General features: G+C 39.8%; 1 protein-coding gene across 10 annotated transcripts in view; it reads left to right on the top strand.

The window, feature by feature from the left end:
• The window catches only part of Akap13 (A-kinase anchoring protein 13), a 285,104-nt gene that overhangs the window by 169,692 nt on the left and 99,013 nt on the right, over positions 1 to 16,399 (top strand). The window contains exon 1 of one of the 10 annotated variants that reach the window (XM_027408166.2): positions 6,926 to 7,006. The exons of the other annotated variants lie outside the window; for them this stretch is intronic. Within the exon in view, the coding sequence (XP_027263967.1) occupies positions 6,926 to 7,006 (81 nt within the window). Of the gene's footprint in view, positions 1 to 6,925; positions 7,007 to 16,399 lie in introns of those variants that run through there. 10 annotated transcript variants of the gene reach the window in all.

Raw genomic sequence — 16,399 nt, 5'->3', positions numbered from 1 at the left:
TGGGAAGAAATTCCTGTTACTATTACCACTGTAGGGATGTGGGTGACATGGGTGGGGGGGGGGCTTTCAGGGAGTAGGTTTTGCTTTGTTTGGGGTCAGTGTTGAACTGTCTTGTATAATGCTCTTATGGTCTGGCCTTAAAGGAACACTGCTACAAAATTAAAAAGTAGCAATAAATGCAGTTCATGGTTGATCTGATGAGGCAGACTTTGACATCTAGTTTCAGATAAAGTTCATAACCAGACAGGGAAATTGTCAAACGGCATAAATAATGACTTATTTACCCTTCTAAATAGTGGTGTTAGCCTGGATAGAGTAACACTGTGGATCTAAAATGTGTTACTTATTGCAGTAAAATTAGAAATTGCACTAATTGTCCTATAAAGACCCTTGACTCAGGATTCATTTGGCTTATTGAACTCTTATCTCAGGAGTGTTTATTGGTGTGTGTGTGTGTGTGTGTGTGTGTGTGTGTGTGTGAGAGAGAGAGAGAGAGAGAGAGAGAGAGAGAGAGAGAGAGAGAGAGAGATGTTAGCCTAGGAAAAGTGCTTGCTGCCAAACCCAATGACCAGAGTTTACTTACCTAGAACCCACGTGGTAGAAGTCCCTGCAAGTTGTTCTCTAACCTACACACGTACACCATGGTACGTGTATGTACACACACATACGCAAGAAACAAAGTAAAAATTTTAAATAGTACTTATGGGTAGTTTGGTAGGCTGTCGAGGAAGGGTTTTTGTGACAGGTCTGTGTTCCTTGCCTACCCTTGCTCTTATAGTTAAAACAGATTCAAGGAAGAACTATTTTATTTGTGACTCAGTCTAGGTTTAAAATACTTGCTGTGGCCAAAGGTAAATTAAAACACATGAAATAGCCTGGCACAGAGGCATGTATAGGGGATTTTACAGTAACACTACAAGATCATGGTGAAGGAGAAATCTACTTAGGAAATAACTCAGACTGAAAAAAAAGTGAGCTAATTTCATAATAAGCTTATCTTCTAGTGTTGTGACATTTATACTAAAGCCAATCATCTCAGTTCCTGCTGTTTTGTTAGATTTTATTTTGAGCTTCCACATCCTAAGAAGCTTAATATATAGAGCCAGGGCAAAGTGCACCCATTTGTATAAGACACACACGGTAGTCATTGCTCAGAAAAAATGCTTTGAGGGACATGGTGATCCTCAAACATTTGAAATGCTGTCATAAGAGACAACTGTTTGTTACAGAGGCAAGAAACTGGGGTGAGAATACTCAGGTCCTTGTTCTGCAGAATCCATGCATGAGAGTCGTCAGCATCCAGACTGCTGGTGGTCTGCATATTAGGTGTATTCATCCTAATGTGTTAAATACTGATAAATCAAATCCATTTAAACAATAATATAAAATGAATCAAATCATTGTTGTTTTAGAATAAAAATAAAATTTGTCCTTGTCATTTGGCATTTACTTAAAATCAGCTATACGAATATGAGAAGAAATGAGAAATTTTAATTTATGCTTTCTCCATTTTCATTTTATTTCTTTTTGATTTTTGGGAATTTCTCAAGTGACAAAATTACATTTGTATTGGAAACCAGGAATACGTACAGACTGGGTTTAATGCACACTGATCAACTAGGTGATGTCATACAAATGATGTAAACTTTGGATGCTATAACTCATCTGAAAGTAGGAACTAATATTTCTTTCAGTAGCATCCTCTTCCTGCTGGCCTCTCTCCATCTTTCTCCCCTTGTCTTTCCTGTCTTCCTTATTTTCCTGCTGAAGTGTTTTTGTTTGTTTGTTTGTTTTCTACTACATTGCCAAGCTCACCTTGACATCCTGGCCTTACAGGTTCCTTCTGCCTCTGCCTCCAGAATAGTTGAGGTCACAGATATCTGTTACCATACCTGACCACCTTATTGGTCTTTCTTAGGAATAAACAAAACATATATGCAGAAACATCTCTTGGTGAGCAAGAGGCATTCAGCAAGCTTTGTACTAGTGTAATCTTGCTTCAGAAAACATGTGCTGCAAATGGAACTAATCAGCTTTTTCAGTAGAAATTCCATCATCCTCTTTTTCTCCCTCCTTCCTTTCCTTCCTTCATCTGTCTCCTTTTTTCTCTCCTTCCTGATTTTTTCTCCCATTCCCTCCTCCCCTTTTCATTCTTTCTCCTCTTCCTCCTTCCCCTTCATTTTTTTCTTTAAAAAAATTTTTAAAGACAGAATCTCATATATGCAATACTGACCTTGAACTCCTGATCCTTCAGTCTCCAGTCTCCAAGAGCTGGTGGTACAGACCTCTTCCCTCTTTATTTCAGAAAGCTATTGGTTGATTTAACATGTTTGTGCTTCTTCCATGAGACTTCAGCCTGGTAAAGAGTGTTCATTTGTGCGGAGACTTTTCTTTTGGTGGTTATTTCCACCAAATATTGTTAGACAGTTTACTACTTCTCACCAAACTGTGTATGTCATGATTTCCCCCTTTGCAAAGGCAGTAAAGGGTTAAAGCAAAGGAGGTATTTTCTGGTACTTGTTACTAATTTATCTTACCGATTGTCCCTTTTTGCACCTTAAGTCTGTATCCAGTGAAATGCCAAGACGAAGGAGTGGGGCTCTTCTTGTTGCCTAAACACTGGAGTCAAACATTGGATGGAGACTGTGCCTTTGTAGCCTTTCTGAATAATTCTCTTCTCTCCTTACTCACACATTCTCACATCTGATTGGAAGGAATCTTTATTCTAATGAGACAAGTCTTCCTCAACAAATGTGTAATGCTTAGGTGAGTGTAAAACGTTAGCCACAGTAAAACCTCTCCTTTCTATCTCATTCGAAGACTAGAGGTAGAAAATATAATAATCTGCAATGATAGTTTTTAGATAATTGTCTCAATTCTCTTTTCTTTGCTATTCATCCATCCACACCCTTCTGAACTTCTTCTATATGACAAGTGGCCAAAACACAAAAGCTAGTGTCCAAATAACAGTAAGAGAAAAGAACAAACTTTGGGTGGGTCCAGCATTGAGCCACTTTCTTTTGTACATTTCGTAGTTCCTGATCCAGACCATCAGATTAACAGCTTGCTCAGGGAAACGGTGCCTCACCTAAAGAAGAAGGATCCTGATTTTTACTTCAGTGTCCTGTGTCCCCCACAAAGCTGAGTTGATCTTATGTTCACTTAGGGCTTTCAGAAAAACTACTGAGTGGCCTTAGAGAAGCAAAGCCTTTTTGGCTCATAGTTTCAGGATTTCCACTAGGTGGCATCCTAATTCAGAAGTGTTGCTGTAGACTTCCTGCAAGCTTCTACCCTAACTGGAACCAAAGAACCACAAGGTGTTGGTCCCTAAACTCTAGACAATTTGGATAAAAGTATTTAATCCTGAAATGAAGAAAATTTCAACTCATGAGCAAAAATGTGGCAGTTAAAGTGTGCAAAAATTCATTGTAGATTGTTATTCTGGGTTTACTTGTTAGGCCCATGGTGTACAATAATCTAAGAGCACTTCTGCTTCTCTTGAAGGGCTTGGTGCTCCTTGTAGATAGAGGGTGGGCCGAAGTCACAGAGAGGAGACGGAGATTGATACTGTAAACAACTCCCATTGCACATGCAAGTTCCCAAACTTGAAGGAACAGAGAAATAGACTTACAATCTCCTTTAAATTTGTAGCTTCCAGCTCTGGTTTAGATGTGAAATGATTGGTTGCTGTGTTTCAAAATCCTAACAGAATAACTGTTCAGTGGTTCCAGATGTTTTCGATAAAAAGCTTGGAATTGTAACATCAGCAGCAAAAGCACAGGCTACAGATTCTGTGTTCCATGGGGGAGTGCCGAGCAGATCCAAAGGAGAAAGCAAACAGACTTTCTGCCCCACCCAGAGCATTTGTTCTCTGAGAAGAAACAGATTAGTAAGGACAATTGTAAATTATCTTTTTAATATGTTTATATGTGCAGAGAGGAGAGAGAAATCTAGATTTCTAGCACAAAGCCAGCAGACAAAAAGGTTAATCTACATATTTCAAGCAAGCACTCTAGTGTAGTTCAGAAAATTATAATGGTTTTGAAACATTTCTCTCTGATTATGTAAAGTTTCGAAGGACAAAGACCTTGGTTTTTATTTGTTTGCTTCTTATGCAAGGCACAGAATGCCTATTAAAGTGATATGGATCATCTTTACTGAGTTTGATAGAGTTGGTATAGAAGAGCTTGCCAGTGATTAAAGCATCATGGGTTCCCTAGAGAGATGCCTGGGAACTTACAAGCAGGAAACATTTGATTCTAATTAGAGCATAAGGGAGAGGCAGTGAGGATCAGACCATGTTTAGAACAGGGGGAGGCAGCTGCGTGTTCATTGGGAAGAGGGGATTCAAAATTATGGCTTGATGAAAGTTGATCCATAAAAGATAATAGGCAGTCAGTTTTCTGTACACGAAAGCCTCCAGGACCTTCTGATCTATGCCCTTAAACCACATAGGATGAACGTATTTGTAAATCCTGGCCAGATTCCCATGCTCTTGGTTAGCATAAGAGAGAATTTTATTTACAACTTCTTAATCTCTTTAATTGTCTTGTTTCTACTGTTGTTAGCATTGTCTATACTGAAAAGCAGCATGTTTCCTGGACATGGTGATGACGTGGGTGAGCCAAGGCTTGTTCTCTAGGGCGTAAGAAAGAGGCCCTCACCCACCTTCATGCTTTTTATGTACGTTAGGAGGGTCAGGGCAGATGAGGCTGTGTTAGAGTTGAGACAGACATCTGGGTAGACAGATGGATGAGAGAAAACGCTTGCAGCCTTAGCTGGGTTTACTGTGGTTCTCTTAAACTGGGTTAGCAGCTTTAAACACCTGGCCTGAGGAAATGGCGAATCATCAGACCTTCTTTGCCCCTTTTACAACTTCCGAAAGAAAATACCTTTCACCAACTTTGCTTGCAATATTGACAGAAGCTGGGACTTTTAATCTCTTCTCTTCCTTTCTGTTGTGGTATTTAAAACTGTACATTCACATTCTCTACATCTGTGTAAGGGACTAGTCTCTGACTAGCTCTCCCAGAAGGAGTTAATACTCCTTTTCCTTTCTTTGGTTTGTTTTGAGACAGGGTCTCTTTATATAGCCCTAACTGTCATGAAGCTCACTGTGTAGACCAGGCTGGCCTCATACTCACAGAGATCTTCCTGCTTTTGTCTCCAAAGTACTGGGATTAAGGGCACACCCAGCCCACTTTCTTGTCTGTCTATCTGCCTGCCTGCCTGCCTGCCTGTCTGTCTCTCCTCTCTCTCCTCTCTCCTCTCTCCTCTCTCCTCCCCCCCTCTCTCTCTCTCTCTGTCACACACACACACACACACACACACACACACACACACACCCCTTTTCGCTTCTTCCATTCCTTTTCCTCCTTGCCCCTCCAAAGTTGGTTTCAATAAGAGAATGTCTGAAAGTCAATGCTTTCTAGAGGAGGGCTGTCCCTGAGGAGGAGTAGGTTGGCAACAGAAAGGTCTGGAGTAGTAGGAAAACACACAAATAAAGTTACAGAGTCCTGCACAGGACCCAGTTAATATGAAGGAGAAATGCGAAGGGGAAGGAAGTCTCAGCAAAGTGACTCTTCTTAGTCACGAGTACTGAGAGACATGCATACATTTATCCTATACCATCTCTTTAACTTTCTTTAAAGCTTTCCCAAACCTCAGATAAAACCTTAACTCTTGGTGATTTCTAAACCTTGCCAGACATTTTTATAGCCAATTCTACATCCTAGAGACATAACTCTGAAATATTTGGCTAACATTTTTCTGATATTAAATCATTGCCTTTGCATTCTGCAGGGAGATACAGTATATGCTTTGGCTGGATTTAGTATTCTGCATTTTCCCTGAATAGCTAAGGCTGTTGTACAGACTTGTAGTGTTTAGGATAACACCCCCTTTCTTTATTAGCATACTACAGACTTCAAAGGGACTGAGGTTGCTTCTTGCCATGTCTGACAGAGCCTTTTTCACTGGGGACTTGTGAGGAGGAGGAGCAGGAGGAAGCCTGTTGGAAAAGGAAGCCTTGTTTTTTCTCTTCGTCTGTAGATGAATCATGTTCCCACCACTGCAATTAGGTTTTCAAACCTCCAAGGCTGTTGGTGTAGATCTGAAAGGGCAAGTAATGACGATCTTGAGAGAGCAGGGTAAAGGGTGTGGAGGCTGCGGAGGGATGGGCTAGCTAGAGGCAGCCAGCTAGGGAGGGAAGGAGGGAGGACATCTGGAGGAGTGGTCTGTTTTCCTTGTACTCGGCTGTCCTTGGATACTTTCAACTTAAGTCAAAATCCAGCCCTGCTACCGCTGAAGGAGCTGCAGACTGGCTAAGAAACTGGATCCTCTAGAAAGTACCTCCGACTTGGTTTGTCTTTCTTTTAAAAAAAAAAAAAATTCCAATATAGGTTTCCTTGCTTTTGTTGTTTTAAAGAATTCTATCATGGCATCCCTTTGAAATAGCCATCTTCCTTTTTTTATCCTCCTCTCTTTGTGGGAGAGTGCATACTGAGTTTTTATTACTGGCTCTGGGTTTTCTGGATACATGTGCCAACCATTATGCTCAGCCAGTTCGTTCTTAATTTTTCTACCGGAGTTCTCGGCAGTGATGGAAAGGATCTGTGCTTCTCTTTCAGTCAAGATCTGCACAGCAACGGTCTTGAGGCAGTCACTGCTTATAGTATGAATTATAAACTCAACGCCTCAGCGCTCTGAAGTTGCCAGAAAGTTCTCACTCCGTTCGTGGAATTGGATTCTTTTTTTCTTTTTAATTTAATTTTCTTAACCGAAGAATTTTCTATAAAGAGGAGTCTAGAAGCAGAAGTCTCCTCCCGCCCACTGTGAGAAATTTGGAATTCTGGACCTGTGTGAGCACATTGGTCCCTGGGTTCAGTAGGTGTATATCTACATTTCTTTCCTACATCTGGGCAAAATGTATGAACGGCACAAGAGGCGTTATAGTCTGTGTGACATCTCCAAGGTGGACAGGACTGTCGATGTAGTGTTGTTGAAGGTAAGAAGGGGCCACACCTTACTCATTCTGAAGGGTTCCAGTCTGATTTCTCTCTTTATCCAGTAGCCATGTCTTGATCCTTTCTAAACTGGGATGAAGTGTGAGAAAGCCTGGGCTAACAGTGATAGAAGAAGAGAAAGAGGGGGTGATTTTCAAATTCTTTAAAGGAATGTCCGAACAGAAGCAGTGTGTCAGTGTGTGTGTGTGTGTGTGTGTGTGTGTGAGAGAGAGAGAGAGAGGGGGGGGGAGGGGGGGGGAGAGAGGGAGAGAGAGAGAGAGAGAGAGAGAGAGAGAGAGAATCTGCATCAAAGCACTTATTACTGAAATACTTTTTACTTGCTTTAAGTAGAGTCTGTGTTCAGGAGAGCCTCATATTGAAGAATCACAAAGGGAGAATTCAACTTCAGTCATCCTTTTGCTGGATGCCTCTGTCTTTGGTTGCTTGCCCCATCCCCACACCCCAATTCTACCTCCCTTCTGCCTGAATCTCCTTTCTCTGTGAACTTCCCTTTCTTGGTCCCTTTGTCTGTGTCTGTCTTTTCTATCTGTTCTCCTGCTGTCTCATTCTTCATACCCCAGAGGAAAGAGAAGACCTTATTCTTTCATTTGGAAGTGTCTCCAGTCAGCTTACACACTAATGTGGCTGAGCTGTTCTTCTCGTTTGATTTGACTTTTTTCTGCTGTAGCTTCTGACTGTTGATAAGCTGCATTTATTTGATTTCATATCATTAGTAATGTTGGGTGTCTAAGCAGGAAGGGGGTGGAGACTCTGGACAGGCTAATTGTTCACAGAAGGCATCCTTGAATCTAAAATTAGTAAGAACGTCTACATTCGGTAAGACCAGAGTCTGGGAATGTTGGACAACTCATAGAGTACTTTTTGGAAGTTTAGCAGTTTTCTGGCAAAGGCAGGGAAACTGGAAGTCAACCAAGTACTTCACTGATGCCAAAGAACCTGAACATCTAAATTTGGGAGAGTGGAGACGATTAAGTAAAAAAGGAGTAATTTTGGATAAAGTGCTAGTGTAATGTCTGGGTTAAGGAAATAGTGGAGGTCTATTATTGGTATCAACTCAGTTTAGTACTTAAGATAACTGGTTTTCTTTTATTGCATTTAATATTTTTGTTGATGTATGTGTAGCATGGCTCACCTGTTGTGGTCAGAGGACAGCTTGAGGGAGTTTGTTCTGTACTTTCTCCTTGTGGGTCCTAGGGATCAAACTCAGGTGCTCAGGTTTAGCAGCAAGCACCTTAATCCAGTGAGTCCCTCCCCCCTGCACTGCTGCCCCTCCCCCCGAGCCAAGATACTAAATTACTAGAGCACTTACTAAATTTGTTGAAGCAGCCTAGGCTGACCTGACTCTCAAACCCTCTTCCTTTGGCCTTTCAGGTATGGGTTACCTCAGCCTCTCCCTAAGGGAAGCTGGCAAATGAGCTCAGAAAGTGAGACACAGAAGCCAATGAAATCCCACATTGGGTGTGGCACTTAAGAGGAGATGTGATTTGAGGTGTAGTGGTGTCCTTGTCCCTCAGTAATCACTCTCAGGTGGTTTAACTTGCCAGGCCTACTTTGTAATTTGGTGTTTTGAACTTGTTCCAAAGATGATGTTGGTTTTAATGTCTCTGAAAAGTCATTTCCTCTGAGAGATAACAATTATCTCTTGATATTTTGCTTCTTATATAATAAATGTAGAGAGGCTACTTTCTAGGATCTTTATTTTATGATGCCTTTTGATTTCACAGGCCAGGGAACGACTGAACACTCTCTTTCTGTGTGTCACAAAGAATCTCTCTTTCCTTCTCCTCCTCTCGTCTTGCCTCCTTCCTCCTTCCCCATCTTGGTTTAGGAGGGGTGCCAAAAGATGGTGGCAAAAGTGGGGAGAAAGGACAAGAGATAGTTATGGGGACACATAGCAAAGTATAGTGACATACATATTTAAATTTCATAATGAAAAAAAATCATTATTTTATCCTTAAAATTATAAATAGGGGCAGGAAAGAGGCTCAGCGGCTAAAAGCACTTGTTGTTCTTGCAGAGGACCTGGGTTTGATTCCCAGCACCCACATGGTGACTTACAGCCATCCCCAACTCCAGTTCTAGGGCATCCTCTGAATTTCACATGCATCAGTCATACATGTGATACACATATCTATATACAGGCAAAGCAACCATACACATAAAATAAATGTAAAAAATTAATAAAATCAAGTAAAAAGAAATCCAAAACTATGTAGTGCCATACAGCCTAGTTGGGCATGAAAGTTCTATATAAATAAAACTAACTGAGTTCAGGCTTCTTAATTTGGAGATAACTGTGTTTCTGTTTCCTTTTTCTATGAGTTATTTGACTTGAGCCTTATTTGTCAGGCAGTGACTATTTTACCCCAATTTTCTATGAAGAAATACTAGAAATAAGACTGAGACCTGAACATTATAAAGTATTAAATACCTGTCACAGGGCAGACAAGGGCAGAGTCTGTGAGGTACTCTTCATAAGATCAACAGTAAGCAGAGAAACAAGCACAAACAGTGTGATAGGACACAGACAAGCAGGGTGCTTCATGGGGGCAGCACTCCAGAGGAGGAGAGGATGTCTGTATGGAGGATGAAGGAAATTTTCTAAAAGGAATTGGCGGAGTCCCTGAGGAAGAGACAAACTGATAAGTACATCCTGACAGATAGGAACATTCTGCATAGCAAGCAGCAAGTCAAGTGTTAAGACTGGAGCCAGAATTGATACACAAAAGCAGGTAGCCGTGGTGGGGGCCCTTTCTCACTTTGCTTTTAAAAAGATCATTCTAGCAGTGTGAGAATCCCATTAGGGCAGACCCCAACATAGTCAAATGACTTTGCAGTGGAGTGAAATAAGGAAAGAATAGATATGAAGCATATAAGTATTGAGTGTTTGCATTGTCAATCATTATCTCTTCGCATACAAGAACACAGATTAGAATAGGCAGTAATTTCCCCCTATATGTCACACTTCATAAGTAATCAATGATAGGATGTAACCCCAGGTCAAACTCTTCACAGCCCATGCAGTTTCTTGCTGTCCTTGGCCTCCTTTGAGTTAACCCATCCTTTTATTACATGAGTACACACACACACACACACACACACACACACACACACACACACACACACACACACACACACACGACTACACATTCTTTTCTGTTGTAAACTTATGTTGCAAGAAGTCATGGACATTGTGTTAAAAAAAATCCTTTTTATGGCATTTTGGATAGGTGCATGATAGCATATGAGTTCATTTTGTCTCAGTTTGTAGCAGGGTTTCTCTATAATTAATTTGCTTCTTTCTTTGCCTCCCTCACATTAGTGGTCTCTAATTACTTTCACATTATTTTGAATGTCAGTATTTTCTATCAGTATTTTAAAATCATGTTGGGAGACTGGGGAAATGTCTCAGTTAATAAAAGTGGTCCCTAGCACTCATTGCAAAAGTCAGGCATGGCAGTGCACATCTGTAATCCCAGTTATGTGGAGATGGAGACAGGAGAATTCCTGAGGCCAGGTTAACTGACAAAGATCTGTAAGTCCAGTGAGAGACTAAGTAGTACAATAGAGTATAATGGAGAAAGATACCAACATTGACCTCTGGCTTCCTTACCTGTGTGCAAGCATATGCCACTTAAATTCTCAAGTGATCATCTACACATTCTCACTCCACTTTTACATAGAAATGTACTTTTTTATACAAAGAACTTAGTCATTTTTCATATGTTCATCAGAGTACCTACACATACAAAATGAGGTATCTTAATCCTATTTAAAAACTTTCATAGATTTTCTTAAGTAGTTTTACTGCCTCAACCCTGATTGGCATTGAACTTCCAGACTGGCCTGGAACCCAGAGATATCCACCTGCTTCTGCTGTCTTGAGTGCTGAGATTAAAGGTATAGGTCACCTAGCCTGACTTTAATAGATTTTTCTTGATTGAAATTAATTGATACTTTAAGATTTGCAAATACAGATTCATAAGCCTTGTGTTGCTTATGAATTTTAATTATACTAATAATTTTAGTGTAAGAATATAGAAATTAAACATAGGAGTAATCTCAAAGTTTAGATTGTGAGCCTTTCCCTTTGTTATTCTATACTTAGAACTCCAGTCCCTAATCAATGGTATTCAAATAATTCACTGTGAATTAACTTCAATATTCCCCATTTGTTATATACCCATACTTTCTGTGACTTACTTTAAATTCTTATCTACATGTTTGTCACTTCTGTATAATTAGTCTTGTCTGTCAGAGTCAAGGTCTCAGTAGCCTAAGATAGCCTTGAACTCACTACATAGCCAAGACTGGCCTTAAACTCCTATGAGTACTGCCTCCACCTCCCAAATGCTGTGATTATAGGTGTGTACCGAGCTTGACTCCATGTAGGCTCTCTGAAGTGTCTTATAAATAATAGAACCTAGCTGGATTGTGTTGCATGTTCCCCCAACACAGTATACTCATAGACATCCCTCTCCTTCGCACATGGCATTCCTCCCTTGCTTCCTGCGTCTTGATACAGATATGGCTTCTACTCTTTGGATAAATGATTTGTAACTATAAATCATATGTTTAAAAAAGGATATGAAATAATTTTAATTGTTGGCAGAGGCCCTTTGATACCAACATGACCCTTTCCCCATTGTTCTTTAAGAAACTAATGTTGATTTCATGTGTTGACTGATGACAGCCTTCTTTAACTAGACAATGGCAAATGAGAGCATTCATAGAAGACACCAAGTGTTTGAAGCTTACTCCCATGCTAGCATACCAAAATAGAGGTGTTCAGCAGTGTGTGACCAGACTTGTTAATTCCTGATTAATTAAGATTAATTCCTGATTTGGGGTGATTTTAGCACCCATTGTGTGTTAGTAGTTTAGGTACCTGGAAAATACAAAAATCTATATATTAATAGTAATACAAACCTGATGTTACTGAAAGTTTAATGGGAGCCAGTTTTGTAGCTAGCAGTTCCGAATGCTAGTTGAATGATCAGAGGATTTCCAAGTGTTTTCTGTATTATAAATGAAAAATACTGCCGGGCAGTGGTGGTGCATGCCTTTAATCCCAGCACTTGGGAGGCAGAGGCAGGCGGATCTCTGTGAGTTCAAGACCAACCTGGTCTACAAGAGCTAATTCCTGGACAGCCTCCAAAGCCACAGAGAAACCCTGCCTCAAGCACTCCCCCCCCCCCAAAAAAAAGTAAAATACTTAAAAAATGACAGTCCCCTCTCTATGCTCAGCCAGGTATAGTTTCTCAGGTACAGGGTTACCTGATATAATTTTGACTCAAGTGTTGGCTTGTGTGTTCAGATGGTGGATTTTTGCTTCCTTTTCTTCAGCCTCATATCTTTGACTGGATTGCCCAAGAAGGTTGCAGAGGAAATAAGTGTTGGTAGTGGCCAGGAAGACTGGGTGTTACCATAGCCTGTATTGTATTATTAGGATGTTCAGTTATAAACAGTGGCACTGACACTGGCAGGAACAACATATTTTGAAAATATTTGCCTCTATTTTCAAACTGTAGAATCTCAGGATGGGTGGCTCGGGTTATCACAGAGGTCCTCAGGCTGCACTGAAGGGATGGGGAAAAAAAAAAAAAAAAACAGGCTGTGTCTGACATTTCTTTGAATGTACCTTTCATTATCTGTACTCTGTATACACTGTGAAACTTCAGAGTACTGAGTCCCTGTGGTGTCTGAGCTGGTTTTCATGGCAGCACTTATCAGCAGGGCAGAACCAGTGACATTTTTAGCTGAAGAAACACTAGTGTGCTGTAAGTGACTTCTGTCTCCAAATGAGACAGATATAAAATCTGTTTCTAATTATTAGCTACCTGTTGAGTGAAATTTCTGAATCATCTTGAACTAGTCCCTACTTTTTCTAGCCATTGAGTCACTTACCCAACCTGTTATTTTATTCACAGCTGTGTGGTTGCATGAGAGCAAAAATCTATGTGGGCAATCTCATAATCTCAAAATACTAGTGGTATCCACATTGATCTGAACCTTTTGCTAAGTCTACTCAGAATAGACTTTAAAAAATAATAAAGAAGAGTATAGTGCAAGGAATTACTTTATTCTTAGTGTGCAAACACACTGGATGTAGAGAGAATTTGGGGGGAAAGGGACTAATAGGTGACTAAACATTGCTTTGATCAGAAATACCTGTTAACTTTTGATCTCCTACAACACACGTGTGCTCAGTGCCTGGCATTATATCTGATTTTTAGCAACTGTATGAAAGTATTTGTAATGGAGCCACATATTGTGGCTTTTAATTGCCTTAGTGTTGCATGGGAATGAAGCTGTGTACATGAAGAATAGTACTGAGTGAGAGTGGTGCAAACCTGTCTGCCCCATCAGTGATTCCGAAATGGGCCAGGAGGAGGAGTGTTCTGTAAACCAAATTCTATCTCTTGAGCATCTTACTTACTTGTTGTAAAGCACAGTATTCTTCACACATGAATATGATACGCTCTGCATTGCTGTTACATGGGATGTGGTTGAAAATGCTGATGCATGTTTTAACATTCCTTACTCACAGCAACATGGAGATTGCCCTCTGGCTAATGGCATTGACCATGACTGATAGCATCTAGCTCAGATTACTGGCTATGATTTGGCTTTGTGGGATGCCTGTCAAGTTTTGTTTAAATAAGTTTGAATCTCTTAAACTGCTGTACGTTCACTTCTTAATCTGTTATATAGTGTACATAATAAATTTACCATTTTAATCATTTGGGGGTACAGTATAAGTTCAGTGATATTAAGTTACACTTTTGTTTTGTTTTGATATCACTACTAGATAGCTCAAAGAATTTCCATTTTTCTAAACTGGAACTTTACACCTGTTAAACAGTGAATCTCTATTCCTCTCATCCCTGAAAACCATTATCTTACTTTCTGTCTGATTTTGAGTAGAGCCATGCTGTATTTGTTCATTTGTGGCTATCTTGTCACTTAGCATAATATATTTGAAGTTTATACAAGTTGTAATTAATATGTGTCAGAGTTTCCTTTTTAAGGCTAAATAATATTCTTTGTAATATCATATGCTCTATTTGTTCACATACACACACCCCTGACCACTCAGCTCTGTTAACTATTTAGCTATTGTGAATGGTGCTGCTGTGACCATTGTGTGTAAGAATCTGCTTGAATACAGGCTTTCATTTTTTGGGGTGTATTATCAGAAGTGAAATTGCTGGGCCAAGGTAATTGTGCTTTTAGGAATGCCACATTATTTGCCACAGTGGCTCTCACATTTAATACCAGTAACATCCTACCACCAGTTCAAAAGACTTCCAGTTTCTCTGCATTTCCAAGACTTGTTTTTTTTTTTTAAGTAATAGCATAATGATTATGAAGTGATGGCTCATTCTGGTTTTTATTTGTGTTTTCCTGATATGCTATTTGTATTTTAAGAAGCCAGTCAGTATGCACACTGTGCTTATTTTCTATGTGTGTGTGTGTATGTATGTGTGAATAAGAACATGTATGCAACTGAGCATGTGCAACTGTAAAAATTTGCATTTTACCCGGGCATTAGTGGCACACGCCTTTAATCCCAGCACCTGGGAGGCAGAGGCAGGCGGATCTCTGTGAGTTCGAGGCCAGTCAGTAATAGTAGTAGGCTTTCCCCTAAAGCCATGACTTACCTAGTCCTATGATTTTGGCCCTTTAGCACTGTCAGGTATAGGATCCATCTCATAGAGTAGACCTTAAATCCAGTCAAACATTTGGTCATTATTGTACCATTATATCTTACGGGCAGTTAACTGTTGTAAGCCTGAGGACTGTGACGGATGAAACTGATGATTGCCTTTGTTCTCTGGTAGCTTGCAGAGTCCCTTCCAATACCTTGAATGCTAGTCAGTAGGCATAAAACTTTTATCTGGAGTTTCTCTAACAACACTATACCAAAGTTGGCTTCTTAATACTAACAAATGTACCATAGTAACATCAGATGCTGGGAAACAGGAAAGGAGGCAGGTGGGTATACAGGAACTTCCTGTACTATCTTTGCAAACTGAGCTCATTGTAGTAATTTATGCCTTTTTCTGTCAAGTGCCATGATTATAAAATAATTGTTAAATACAATTAGAATATAACCACAAAATAAAATTTGAGAAACTATAGAAAGGTTGAAAAGAATATTAGATTATGATCATACAAGCATAATTGCTTATTTAAAAGTTCATTCAAACTTGAAGTTTTTTTTCCCACAGAGGTATGATCATATTGAGATATTTCTGGTACCTGTATATTTTTTTAAAATTAATAGTATATACTGATTGTTTAAAAATGTGGTGGTTCTGAGATTTTAGCTTCCTAAAGCTGGTAAGTTAACTAGCTTGTGTCTGTTTGACATACACTAAGCCTTGGAAACAATCTAGAACAAAAGGTCAGCACCAGACCTGCAGACATGCCTGAGGTTTCTGGAAGAATGTTTCCTAACACTAGTGTGTCATCGCATAATGTATTACCTTTTAAAAAGAAGTATTTTTATTTTGTTTTCATTTTTGTGTATTTTTGCAAAATAGAGTGCTCACTAAATGTAACATATCAGGTCCTAAAGTGAAAGAAATATAGGGTGTAGTAAATAAGTATTCAAGGTGAAGAATGTTTCTCTTACACATTGGCCATGGACCAATAAGGATGGTATTGGATAGGGTTCAATTTTAAGACACACAGTGTTAGCTTTTCAAAAATGTTGACTGAAGAGATCATTGTGGGTTCTGGAGAGGGAAAGAGCAGCATCATAGTTCAGGGAGTTTCATTTTTATGCTCTTCGTTCATATTTGAGAATCCCTTAAGCTTTTTTATTTCTGTTAAGTTCATTTCAGTGTTTATGCAACCTCTTCCTGTTACAGTAATAATAAAAGGGGCAAAAGGAGTTTTTACTTTTTCCACTTCAGACACACTTTTATGTTGAAGCGTTTTGATTGGTAACAGAGAAACATCTCACAGTAAAAATGAGATACAGGTTAAAACTCAGAAAATTCTCTGAGCCACTACTTTGGTTTTGTTTGTTTGTTTTAGTTTGGCTTTATCTGATTTTGTCTTTGTTTATTTGTTTGTTTGTTTAAAGAAAATGTGCTGGGGCTGGAGAAATGGCTTAGCAGCTAAGAGCACATAGTCCTTTTGCAGAGTTTGGTTCCAAGCACCAAGGTCAGGTCACCCTGTAGGGGATATAATATCCCTGGCCTCTTCAGGCACCTGTACTTAGGTGTGTGTGTATATGCGTGCGTGCGTGCGTGTCTGTGTGTGTGTGTGTGTGTCTGTGTGTCTGTGTGTGTCTGTGTGTCTGTGTGTGTCTGTGTCTGTGTGTGTGTCTGTGTCTGTCTGTCTATGTGTACACATGTGCA

The sequence above is a fragment of the Cricetulus griseus genome, chromosome 3 (genome assembly GCF_003668045.3).
Source record: "Cricetulus griseus strain 17A/GY chromosome 3, alternate assembly CriGri-PICRH-1.0, whole genome shotgun sequence".
Classification (NCBI taxonomy): Eukaryota; Metazoa; Chordata; class Mammalia; order Rodentia; family Cricetidae; genus Cricetulus; species Cricetulus griseus.
This window is presented reverse-complemented; position numbering and strand designations above follow the sequence as displayed.